The sequence below is a fragment of the Blennius ocellaris genome (genome assembly GCF_963422515.1).
Source record: "Blennius ocellaris genome assembly, chromosome: 8".
NCBI classification, from domain to species: Eukaryota; Metazoa; Chordata; class Actinopteri; order Blenniiformes; family Blenniidae; genus Blennius; species Blennius ocellaris.
This window is the reverse complement of record NC_137657.1, coordinates 21,861,591-21,874,522: the sequence shown is the minus strand read 5'-3', so window position 1 is coordinate 21,874,522 and position 12,932 is coordinate 21,861,591. Positions and strand designations below refer to the sequence as shown.

Here is a 12,932-nt window from a genome sequence, read left to right as displayed (position 1 = left end):
TTACCTATTTTTGTTAATGGGTAGTTGAACAGGCATATGACAATATGTAAGAAGAGCATCATTCCTATATCATATATACAGCTTGTTGAATTAAGAAATATGTTGACAATATTTATAGTGAGACAACAGTCCATACATTTCAGACACTGTTGTTGTATTATTCCTGTTTTTTGACAACTCTGTGACAATAGGTGTGGGTGAGCCTGTTTTTTAATTACAGCCTGGAATAGTTTCGTCACTTTGCTGATATTTTATCAGTTTTATTCAGTATGTTTCACGTCAGTCACCACAGGAAGAAAGTAAAAACATTAGCAGTGTTCCAACACTTATTGAATGATAGCACATTTCTTTTGCAACTCCTCTGAACAGCAAAACCATCTTGGATGTCCTGAAACTAAATATTCCAACCTCTAATCTGTCTGTTGATGAGCAGCATTTGTCACATAAAATTCTGGACAATACATAAAGATTAAGGCATTTATTCAATGTTGAGTGGAGCAGCTTACCCCATTCAAATGTACCATATATGGAAGCATTCGTTTGATCAGTCAATGCTCACAAACAGCTCGAATTTGCCTCCTAAATCTTGACTGATCACTCTGATCCTGATGTCACATAATACTGAATCTATTTGCTTTTGTAAAACAGAAAATGCCCGTTTAACATGAGGATGAATCAAACGCTTCCATATCGAGTGCTGATTACTGCTATTGTCTTACACGTAATGTGTTGGGGGGTGGATTATTGCTCAAATGCTACATTAAATATCCTTTGCCATAAATAATGTTATTCCATTTAAGTAAACGTGCCACCATGTAACATAATTCCATTCAAATAAAGTGGCATGTATGTATAATATAATTATGTTAGGATAAACAGCCTTGTATACGTAAAAGCCTTCAGGGGTTCGGGAAAAACAGCTGGGAAGTTCACCACTGCCCGTCCTTTCGTTGTCATGAGTCGATTGGATTATGCATTGAAATATGCACACACACGCATGCATGCACGCACACACTAATAGTCACATGCATGCATGAGCAGGCACACACACAGCCAGACGCAGACAGAGGTATACGAGAATGCACATATTCCCCCTGTGTATCCTCGGTAGTTACAATCAGCCATGTAATGACAGTGGCAGTTGGTGGTTTATGCAAATGGGATGCAAAACAGGATTCAAAAAATTGTGTATAGTGATTGCACTAACGGCTAGATGAAAGGGTGTCGTTAAAAAAAATAAAAACAACAATGCTGGGCTTCCTGTTCAATTCATTTGCTTTAATTGACCCGTGCACGTCAGTTTTCATGTACGCTGCTTTATTTTTTTCTATTAAGTTTTCCCACCTGAAGGTAATGTCAAATGGATGTATTGTGTCTAAGGTACACAAACGGTCATGCAAGTCTGTAATGTTTGGCTGTTAATCTGAGGAGCACAATGGGAGAGCAGCGCTGTGACCACGAGGTACCTCGAATCAGTACGCTTTGGGGGATGAAACTGGTAAATATTGAGAATCTAGTTTAGGTACTAGTTAAAATATAACCGATAGAAAATGATCTGTTACGTTTTTTGAACGTTTGCATCTTTAACATATACCCATCCATCTCCTCTGCTGCTTTTTCCACATTTTGTTCATGGAGGTCTGGGACCAATCCCAGTTTAAATGAAGGGCGAAAGGTACTTTGGCTATTTTATCCAAATGTGACATTTAAGCACACTTAGCAATCAAACTAAACTTGTCTTCGGGTTGAGGCAGTATGCTGGTCTTCCTGGAGAAAGCGTATGAATGCACAGGAAACACATGCACTCCAAACGTGGGCTGGCAGTGCTCACCACCAAATCACCATGCTATCCACTCCAAGTAAACATTTTTCTTTTCTTCTTTTTCAAATACCTCTCTGAAAGCATACTCATGCTCAAAATGTTGTACTTTTTCCAATGTCTAGTTACTATCTGAATCAAACAGTCTTGTAGAGATGCAAAGCAGGCCTCAAGAACAGCCGGAGTTGAAATGTGAGTTCTGATTTAATAGCTAAAATGTAAACCACACCCGACCCTTACTCAAAGAAGGGCCGCCTGCTGTTGCTCTGAATGGACCCAGATTGCCTGGCCATTACTCGGAAATAGGTTTTATTTCAGCGTGTAACATGCATGTAACTGCACCCTGCAAAGCACAGTGTGTGAATATTTCTCAAAGAGGGGTTACTCTGAGTAATGGGCCTGGAGCCATTGAGAGTGCTGGTGCCAAGGGCTGTAGAGTATAGACACTTTCTCTAAGAATAGAAAAAGTGGGAGAATTAGAAGTGGAAGGGATGCAGGGAGAAAGGAGAAATAATGGAGATTATTAAGTTTCTACACCCCCCTTCTTCAGTTCTTGCCTCTTTTCCTCCATCTCGCATTCATTCTCAGCTCACCTCTTTGGCTCTTCGCAGTATTTCTCTAAGATGGAAAATTGGTCAAATCAGTTTCCATTTCAATATATGGAAATATATATATATATAATATGCAGGTCAACCACTGAATAGTCAGCTTCTTTATGTAGCGAGACAGAACTTAATTTTTGTAATACATAATTCGGTGGTGTTTCAGAGTGCCCCTCAGTGCACTGAGCTACAGGATCTTTTCATGCATTCCTTTAACTGTGCAGTCATCTCTGCTCTCGTCTTTATATTCTTGCCCTTGGTGCTTATCCATAAAAAAGTGTACCACTGACGAGTCTCTGTCAATACATATTACACATGGTGTTGCACCTACACACACACTGCGTGGCATTTAGAAAATCCATATTACTTAATCCTGACTGGAGGAGGCGCAGTGTGATTGTATCCTTGTGCATTTGTTTGTCCGTGTGCTTATTGCATATCGCCTTTGTGTATATTTACATGGCCTCCTTGTTTAAACCGCGATCCGTTTGTGTGGATTGTCGATATCAGGCTTTTGTTTGAACCGGCGAGGACTTGGTCTGTCAGCATCAATAACCCCCCCCCCCCGTGTGCCTCTGTCTGTATTTCAGGTCCAGCAGATTGATCGAGTGGTGGAAGTAGTGGACGAGGCTGTTAAAGGTATTTCAACGCACACACAAGCATGCAAGTGTTGAGTGAAGACTGAATGAATGAATAAATGAATGACGGAGGGCCATTTCACTGTCAAGGGGGGGGGGGGGGGGGGGGTAGGAAATTAAGCTTTGTCCTCATGCATGAACTATGCTAATTTTTTTGATCAAAACGACTCTATAAAAGACAAACAGCAAGGAGATATGTCAATAAAGGTGTGAAAACAAATATATGCTTGTGTGTACATGTTTTTATGTTTCTGAAAGATCAGGTGATCCAGCAGGTTGTCCTTCAAATACATTGATCTGCTTTGGAGCTGTATTGGCCTCCGCTGTCCGTGGAATCCCAGTGTTCTAGACATGAAACTGTAACTAACTTCCCCCTAATAGTGTGTGAGCGCCTTGGATGGCACCCATCTCCATTAGTGTGTGAATGTGTGCACCTATGGGTATGTTAATGTATGAACATGGGAACAATTGAATCCGCTTGACGAGGACTAAATGTGATCAAACCATATAAAGGAAATCTACAGAGGAGCTTACTAATCCACAAACAGGCCTCAAGGCTGTTGGGTGACTCTAATTTTTGCCTGCACATTTGCCTGCACATTTGAATGTGGATGTGAGTGATTGTCTGTGTGTGTTTGCCTTGGTGATGGACTGCCTGTGCTATTATTTAGATGTGATCGGCTCCAGTTGCAACGTTGCTGAGTTGGATAAAGCAGCATTGAGTATTGATTGATCTCTAAGAGTTAGAATATGGTAGTGTTCTACCATATTAGTGAAACATGGTTAATATGAAAGCGCCCCCCCCCATCCACCCTCACCCCCACCCCTTTAACAAAGACTTACTTTATATTTTGATATCAGAAAACTTCACTCTACATTTCAATTTGATTTCTAGACATGATTACAATGGAGGACAATCTATGTAGTGATCTTTTCATGTTTCCATGATGCGACAAGTATTTAATTGTTAAATGCTGAATGCCTAGTGTTTTCTCACTTGCGACTGTAGTAATGTTTACATACCTCTGTAACTGCATATAAATGTTTGGGTTTTTTTTCCCCCTTTGCAGAATTTTCGCAATTACATTTTCATTCTGTCACGAGCCTCTCTTACACAACAGTTTCCCTGTAGGGATTCAATAAAGTTTGTCTGATTCTGTTTAAAAATACATAAAAAAGAGAATTCCCCTAATACTTGGACACAACAGGGGGTAAACATGGGCCCAGTGGGCTGCCGGGCCTGCAATAGTCTCGCGGAAACCCTGGTAATAAGGTACCAGCTGGAGTGTTATTAAAAAAAAATTCAGTATTCTGCAAAGTGTAAACGAAGAGTTTGTCCTCTGTGGTGAAATGAGAGATGGCAGAATGACCGGGTTTACGACTTTTTTTTTTTTTTTAATGTTTCCAGTGCAGTAAAATCGGAGGAGAAGATGCAGAGAATCGCCTTTTTGTCCACTCTACCATTCTGACGATGAATTGATTGGACTGATGTGTATTTAAAAGCAAAACTCATCAGTGCCGCTCGTGCACGCTGTCGGTCTCCCTGTCTGAGGTGCTTGTTAAGTGGCGTTTGCTGTCAGTGAAGCTCGACAGACAGACTCACGTGGCAGTGATTAGGTCATCCATTTAAACTGTGAGCGAACTAGCGCACTTAACTGTTTAATGAAGGTCAGTGGGAGTTTACAGTGCGAGAGTGTCCAGTCAAGCTGTCATACACCCCCAGCTGTTCTCTAATAAAGAACAGATTGAGTTTACACTGCTTGCTTTGTGTGTGTGTGTGTGTGTGTGTGTGTGTGTGTGTGTGTGTGTGTGTGTGTGTGTGTGTGTGTGTGTGTGTGTGTGTGTGTGTGTGTGTGTGTGTGTGTCCATGAATGACTAGTTTGCACTGCAGGCCTCATTCTAATGAAGGACAGCTGAACTCAGGCTTAATTTTACAATGTGTCATCAACCCTAAATCGTCTCGCTGTACACAAGCTCACATTCACACATGCACACCGGGACTTTTATTCCTTCCTTTCTTCTCTATGATTTGCTCGTGCTTTCCTTTTTTCGTCCCTCTTTTTTCCCCCCTCATTTCGCCATCTCCTTAGCATCTTTTGATCTCATTTCTTTTTCCGCTTTCTCTGCCTTCTCACGGCCGTTCCTGCTCTTTCTCCACCACTTTCTTTTCCCCTCCCTCCTTCCACTATCGCCCCCTCCATAGAAACTAATTTCCCCAGTATCATTACTGTTCTTTATGATCTCGTATAAGCTGAGAGCTGTTATTTCGTCTCGGAGGCCTGGGCATAAACCTTTAAGCTCAGGGATTTGCCTTTCGTAATGGCTACTAAAATACTTACTTCAATGAACTGCTAATAGATGCAGGTCTTTGCTGTGCCAAAATTGCTCGAAGGTCTGTTTTCCACATGACAAGAGTAGCAGTATGCATTTATGAACTTGCTTCTTGAGGTGTGAGACTATATTCCATTTGGATTCTGGTTTAAAAGATGTCTGGAGCGTCTGCCAGTCCATAAGGAGTCCTCCCTTCCATAAAACTTTAATCATACTCCATCTACGTAATATATAAAGCTCGTGTTACTACCTGTTGTAAATGACGGGGCATGTTTTTATCCCGTGGCGTTATCTCAGGTTGGCTTTGTGATTGCGCACCCACTTCATTTAAACAATCCCCATGCATTATAATTACTGCCTAGTCTGGTGTTGTTTGCGTCTGTGCAGCGCTGTGATTTGTAGTGCGATGGTGTTACAGTGGTCACAAGCTTGCTTATCCAAATCTTTTTTTATTTATTTCTTCTTTTTTTTTTTTTTTTTTTTTAAAGCTGTGCCAGATGTTGATTTTCTTGCTATCAACAAACACTGCTTTGACTTTATCTCTTATTCTAAGCCCACTGGCAGATCCATAAAAAAAAAAAAAAAAAAAAACCCACTATTAATGACACCCTTGGATACACATTTTCACAAGGGCACTCAGCCAGATTTTATGTCTTGTAGTGATGCTCAACAAACAAAGAACAGGCAAGGAAATAGTTTGCTGAGAGAAAAATATTGAAAAAATACAAACTGAAAGGAGAGAAAACCTGTTGTTTTTTTTGTTTGTTTTTTTTTTTTCATTCTGGTCTGACGCACCATTAATACATATCTGAAGTAACTCTTTCTTTATAGAGCTGCTTTGACATCTTTGTTTCTTTATGGGCGTCCTGATATTGATCTTCTCCCCCCGAGAAGATAGCCTTGTATGATACCTTTTCACCTGATATTCTTTTACCTTTTAGACCCTGTTTAGATTTAGTGTGCTTGTCACAAAGAAACAGAGGGCAGCTGCAGTTTGACAGGCTAATATATGTATTTAGCTACAGATCAGAGGCCATGTAGCATCTGTGTAACCCCGTGAACCGTATTTCTCCAGTATAAACACACCGTTTGCTTGTAGTTCTGTTGAAAAGATGAGGGTGAAGTATGGAGATGTGGCTACACACGTAGAAATAGACAGGGGAAAATGGAAATGAGGAGCAAGGACTAAGAAAAAGGTTAACACTTTCCCATTCATTTGAAACCTTCTGAAGATTTTCTGAGTAACATTTTCTTTCTAATGCTTGCCGAGTCTCTTTGGAGGCGACAAAAGGCATCTCTGTACTTGTCAAACATCAAAGCCTCATGTATGTTGTTTAGGACACGCTCTTGTCACACTTTTGCATTAAAGCCCGCTATGAAACATGCTATATCATACATCTGATGTACATGGAGGTGCTTCCCATCAAAGCTGATTTGACTGACATGTGAAAGGAAATTGAAAGACCTTTCAAAGTCATTGGTACGTATGTAATAAACGTGCACATAGAAAGGATAAATGGCCAGCACCACACTCCTCCGGTCTTCCTCTCATTCTGACATGTCCCCGTCCTTCCCACCTCCCTTCCCCTCAATCCCGCCTGCTGCTTTACAATCAAACGGGAGAGCACAACAAGAGCCACCACTTATGAGACATCAGACACAGGTCAACAGGTCATCCTTTTAGCTTTCTACCTCTCCCATCCAACCATCCATCTGGCTATCCCCTACATCTTTCATCTGTGATGTATTTTTTTTTTTTCCTTCCCATCATCATCCAGGCATCCACCCTTCTACCTCTCCGGCTATCTATCCTTGGCTTCACTTCTTTTTCCTCTAGTGTGTTTTAATGGGTTGTTATGAGCAGGTGGACGGATGGATTTATGTCGACTTGTATTTATGAAGGAAAGAAAAGAACAAAGACTGATTGGAAAAGGGACAAAAGGGAGCGGAGGAGGGCAGTTGGTGAAAGAGAAATTTGCTGTAAAACAATGTCTTTTTATATCTGTGCGAAGGAGCACATTGCAGCAATTAGCCTCTCTAAAATGTATTATTTAGATGACAAATAACGATGAATTGGTTGGTTTTTCGTAAGTAACTTCTGTTAGCTGTTTTGTCTCCTGATTTACATTCATGTCCCCAAGGGCGTGGGGATGAGTTTAACATTGTGGGGGGGGACACATATTGGAAATGTCACAAATTAACAACATCACAAAACGACTCAGAAAAACCACTTCTCCCTCTTTCTCCACAATGAAATGACTTGAGACTTTAACAAAGCGTAAGGATTATGTCATCACAGGACTATTAAGCTAAATATTTCAGTAGCACAAAGACAAATTTAGTAGCACTTACAGGTGCACGGTTCAATATGTTTATATTGGTCAAAATCCATTTGATTGTGGCAAGAAATGCATTTATTGAGGTTGTTTGGCAATTGAACTGGTTGTTTCAGTAACAACTTTCTGACAAGGTGAATAATGTGACAAGAAATATTCACTTTTGAATATCAGATGATTATGCCTCCTACATAAACCTTATGTATAACAATAGATAGCAACATATATTTTGAAACTCAAGACAGCAAATGTGGACAACAAAATTAAAGCTTAATAAATAAGCAAGATTTGTTCTTTTCCAATAACTCATATACTTCAGTGCAAAACTCTGGTCATCCAAAACAAATAAAAGTGATACCTCTCACTTCTAATATAAAAGCTTACTGCCTCACTGACACTCAGTGTCCTGCTCTTTTCTGCCCTGCATTAAATAATCTCTATGTCAGGGGATTTATTCAATGTCAAACATGAACCGAGACACAAAAGGTTGAAAAACTCTGGCCTGAGTCAAAGAGACTAAATGTTTCTTCCTCCTGTCATTTGCAGCCATAAACTGCTCAGATATTGACTTCTTGTCAAATAACGCTCCAATAAAGTAATGAGTTTGAACTTACTACGAGTAAGCAGCTCAGATTTCTTTACTTTTTAGTGAACTTTTATAAAACATCTGCTGTTATATGTTGTTCTCTCTTACCTGTTGCTTTGCTCCATCCCTCCCTCCCTCTGATTCACTGCCTCCAGCTCTTCATGTCCCTGCAGGACATTCATGTACTTACAACAGACAACATTTCATATAGCAATGTACAGTAACAACATTTGACTTACAAAAGCAAAAAAAAAAAAGCCTGTATTCAGGTTTTTGTCATACAGAATAAAGACTTTTAACAACTGATATGCATAAGATGTATATAAGCTCATACAATGTTAACTTTGTTTGCATAACTTGACCTGAACAGTACAATATTTCCCAACTTTATTATTTTAAGACCTCCCCTCCAGCCCTGTGCCGTCCTCTCCTCCTCCTCCTCCTCCTTCCTGCTCCTAAACATACAGAATGTGCAGGTCTAATGTGCAGCATAAATGTGAACCATTTTAAAAACTAAACTGGGAAAAAGTAGGTGTTCTCTTTGTGTAGTGTAACTTCACTCACTCTCATTAAAAAAAAAATGTCTTGCCGCAGTTTCAGCCTTTCCTTCTGGGCTGTACTGAAATAAGATGACCAACTATTGTGTCCAGTGTTGATGATACTCAGGAACACTGACAGAGTTAGCAGTTAAATAAAGGACCAATGGCCGTCCCAGGATTAAGACTTCATTCAACAGATTTTGTTCCTAAATATGAATGTAACTGAACAACGTGGCATTATGAATGAGCCTTATTCATGGCATCAGTCCCAACAGACCGTTTGACCTGTTTCAAATGAAGTCCTGTAATTAAAAACCTGCTGTCCACTGCTGCTGGGGGGGGGGGGGGGGGGGGGGGCTCTGACAGGATGCTGTGCTGCACCGTCAAAATGAAAGAATGCAAATTAAACATTTCAACATCAAATATTTTCCTCCTCCGCAGTTGTATGATTATTTTGGGGGACAAATGCGCAGATGCGCATGCCCCTCAGCTCTGGAATTGCATTTGGCTTCTGGGTGCATTTTTTTTTAAGTGATTCTCTCCTGGCAGTGAGACTTTTTCTCTAGTCTTTGGTGGTTTTCACACTGACAGGGTTCCTGCGAAGATTATGTGGGAAATGTCAATCTCCCAGTTTTATTACAATGGACAAGCCCATAATTTTTTTTTTGGGGGGGGGAGACATCTGGAAATTCAGCTTCATACTGGTAACTGCTTTCTCCTGACAAGTCTGTATATGTAATTATGTATCGGTAACTTTATTTTCCCACCATGTAGAAATAAGTGCACGGGGAAATAGTAAATTATAGAATTTAAAAAGCAGATTTAACCACAAATGTGCAGCAATGGACCTGAAGTTTTGATACTTATCGTCCTTTTTTGTACTTAATAAAATTGACAATTTGCCAAATGTCCTATTTTCAACCTCTACAGGTAAACCAATCAAGTAAGCCCGAAGTCAGACACGTTTAAATGTGAATCTGCTAGATAAAGTGCTAATATATGGATAAATGCATCAGCACATCAACAGTTCAACCGTTGGTCACAGAGGTAGGAATATGCATTAGTATTGACTAACGACAGGGTCAGGGATCCTGTTAAAAGTGTAACCAAATGTGCTCAAAGTCCCAGCTGTTTTCCACGAGGGAAGTTTTCTCATTTCCTTGCTTGTACTGGGGTATTACGACCAGTCACGCCTCACCGATTGGCTCTTTGTCCTCCTCTGGGGCAGATTGTCATTTTTATCTACCAATTGATAACCAAGCTTCCTGCCCTGAGCCCACCCTCCCATGAGACCCTTGTAAAGCGGATGAAAACAGGAAGACAATTCCATCCCTCAGCGCCTCCATCTCGCGCACACCCCTAGCTCAGTCGCCTATTAGACGATTCGAGAGAAAAAAGAGCGACTGCTGCATCCCATTTCCAACAGCAAAAAGGCTGGACATTACCAGCTTATAGCTGTTGGGCTCATGCTGCCCCCCCCCCACCACACACACACACACATTTCTTTCAATGACACTGATATCCACTCAGAGACGCATTGTTTCAGTTGTTGTTGAGCTCATTTTATCAAAGCAACCAGGCAAAGTCTGGAAAATTCTCCCTTTTGAACATGTTGTGCTTATTATTTACTAAACACCCAAGAACTAAGACCCATTCATGTCATGTTCGATTCCCATCTCCACCTGTCCACATGCCAAGCAACCTACATTGGTGTGTGAATGAGTAAATGTGATTAGCAATGTAAAGTGCATCAGGACAGCTCACACGGTTGAAAAGCACTTATAAGATAAGTGCAATTACTATTTTTTTTTTTTAAATTTTTTATTATGATTGCTTCTCTCTCATCAACCATACATCTGTCAGTGTAACAGGTATGCATTAGGTAAACACCAAAATTAAGGCGACATATTCATTGTTTTAAAGTTTTTTCTTTGTATTTAGGTCATTCAGTTCGACTCTTGGGTCAGAAGAAGGATGGCGGTCGAAGGCTTGGCGGAGCTCGGCTGGATCTGCCCAAGATCAGGAAGAACCCTCTCATTGAAATCATCTCCATTAACACCGGGTAGGACACAGACGCACAAACAGGGAACACAACTCATAAAATATTCAGCTTTAACTGAATTCAATTTCACAGGCTTCCTGCTGCTGCAGTTTACTGTGTGTATATCTGCCTGCACGTGTGTGCGTGTGCGCGCGCACACACACACACACACACACACACCCTCCTTCTCTCCCATCCTCTTTGCACAACCACTTAAACCCTTCCCCTCTGTGCTTCTAATTCTATCAGTCCACATGGCTCACTCGGTGTGTATGCAGTGTTGGTATGCGCGCGTGCATATAGTGCTATTTGTCAAATGTAAATGCGAAGGCAACCCAACAGGTGTCCGGCTATTTTTCTCCGCTTCCATTTGACTTTGATATAAAAACAATTGGAATAAACAAAAGCAGTTATGAGGAGACACATTTTTCATCATGGCTGTGATGTTCATCCTGTTCCATTTCTTTTTGCTCTTTCACCTGCAATATCGTTGAAATAGGACTGTGGAATATGTGCTTGTTTATGTTTTCCTATATGTGCAAGCATTAATCTTCATGTAGATTTTGTGCAGATATGTTGTGAATAGATGGCAACAAAGATAGACTTGACCATGTTCTTGTGATCACGCACACTCTTAACATTGCCTTTTTATGGGCTAATTTCATGTTGTTTACAGATCTGTGTACCTCCACTAACCCATGTGCTATATTCTCTGCGGGCCAGTTAAAAAAGGGTTACGACCGACTAATTCCTCTGTGCTGGACCTCTGCTGATGATAATCCATCCATCATCCTATTGGATGTCTTCCAGGTCTATACATTAATGGGTTGCCTCACAAAGAACAGACATAAAGAGCTTGCAGACAACAGGAGTCTTCCTATTGTGGAGAAGTTTATCTTCTGAAAGGAGTAAAAGCAAGACACAATTTTCTCCCATTTAAATGTGTTCACATCCTTCGCTTTTTAGCTGTCTGACAAAGGGATGCGATGTTACAACTCAATCTACACTGGCAGTTGATGTCATACCATCAGTAAAACATTGTCTTTGTTTGAACTTGTCATGCTCCTGTGTTTATCTAGAATCAACATTGTCATTGACCAATGATGGCTAAGTGTAGCAGAGGCTGCAACCATTTCAAGCAAAATGAATAGGTTTCCAGAATTGTCATATATAGTACATTGTCATGCAATAGCAGTACACCTAATGTATTTACTAATTTTAGGGTGATTTTGTCTATAAATGTACAGTTCCTGAGAAATTCCTATTGAGGAAAAATGTAGCTACTCTATATTGAGCGTCTCATGTTAGAAATCAGCTCAAAGTACAATTTTTAGTCTAGTTTCAGATCAGCAATTGGCTTTTTCAACGTTTATCACCCAGTTTGTCAATGCTACTTTCACCGGTTTGAGCATTCGTGGTTGTCTAGGAATAAAATCAAGCATAGATATTGTACAAAACTGCAGTCATGTGACAACAACAATTGAAGATCTGTTACTGTTGTACACATCTGCCCATCCAGAGGTTGGACTACGATTGAAGACACCACTGATTGGTGTCCTCGACTCAACACCAGAAAGTTATGGAGTTACACACGGATATATAATAAATAATGTCCACAATGTTCTGATTTATGCCACTGTAGAACACTATTGAATTTGTATAAATATACAGAAAAACAGAACTACCTAATAAGCTGACGATAAGCCGCAACTTTTTTCCAACGCTTTGAACCCCGCGGCTTATAACACGATGCCGCTAATTCATGGATTTTTACGGGTTAACGGGCTTCATGCTGCCAGATTCTACTTCCGCATGCAGATACATGCTGTTTTTAGCGCCTCTGCTTCTCCAAAACTTGCCTTAAAAGTGATATTTCTGCTATTCGTGAGCTTGTCTTGTGCTTTCCGTGGTCCGGAGCTCCAGCAGCTGACTGCCGTGAATGTTGCGTTCAGGTGCATCATGTAAACTGGCGCGCTGGACTCTGTGGCTTAGGAGTCTTCCTTCTCAGAGTCACAATCAGCAAATAACCGATAAAACACT

General features: G+C 40.6%; 1 protein-coding gene across 2 annotated transcripts in view; it reads left to right on the top strand.

The window, feature by feature from the left end:
* The window catches only part of cdkal1 (CDK5 regulatory subunit associated protein 1-like 1), a 253,720-nt gene that overhangs the window by 85,766 nt on the left and 155,022 nt on the right, over positions 1 to 12,932 (top strand). For both annotated transcript variants that reach the window (XM_080501478.1, XM_080501479.1), the window contains exons 6-7: positions 3,012 to 3,060; positions 10,793 to 10,913. In XM_080501478.1, coding sequence (XP_080357604.1) covers positions 3,012 to 3,060; positions 10,793 to 10,913 — 170 coding nt within the window. The remainder of the gene's footprint in view (positions 1 to 3,011; positions 3,061 to 10,792; positions 10,914 to 12,932) is intronic.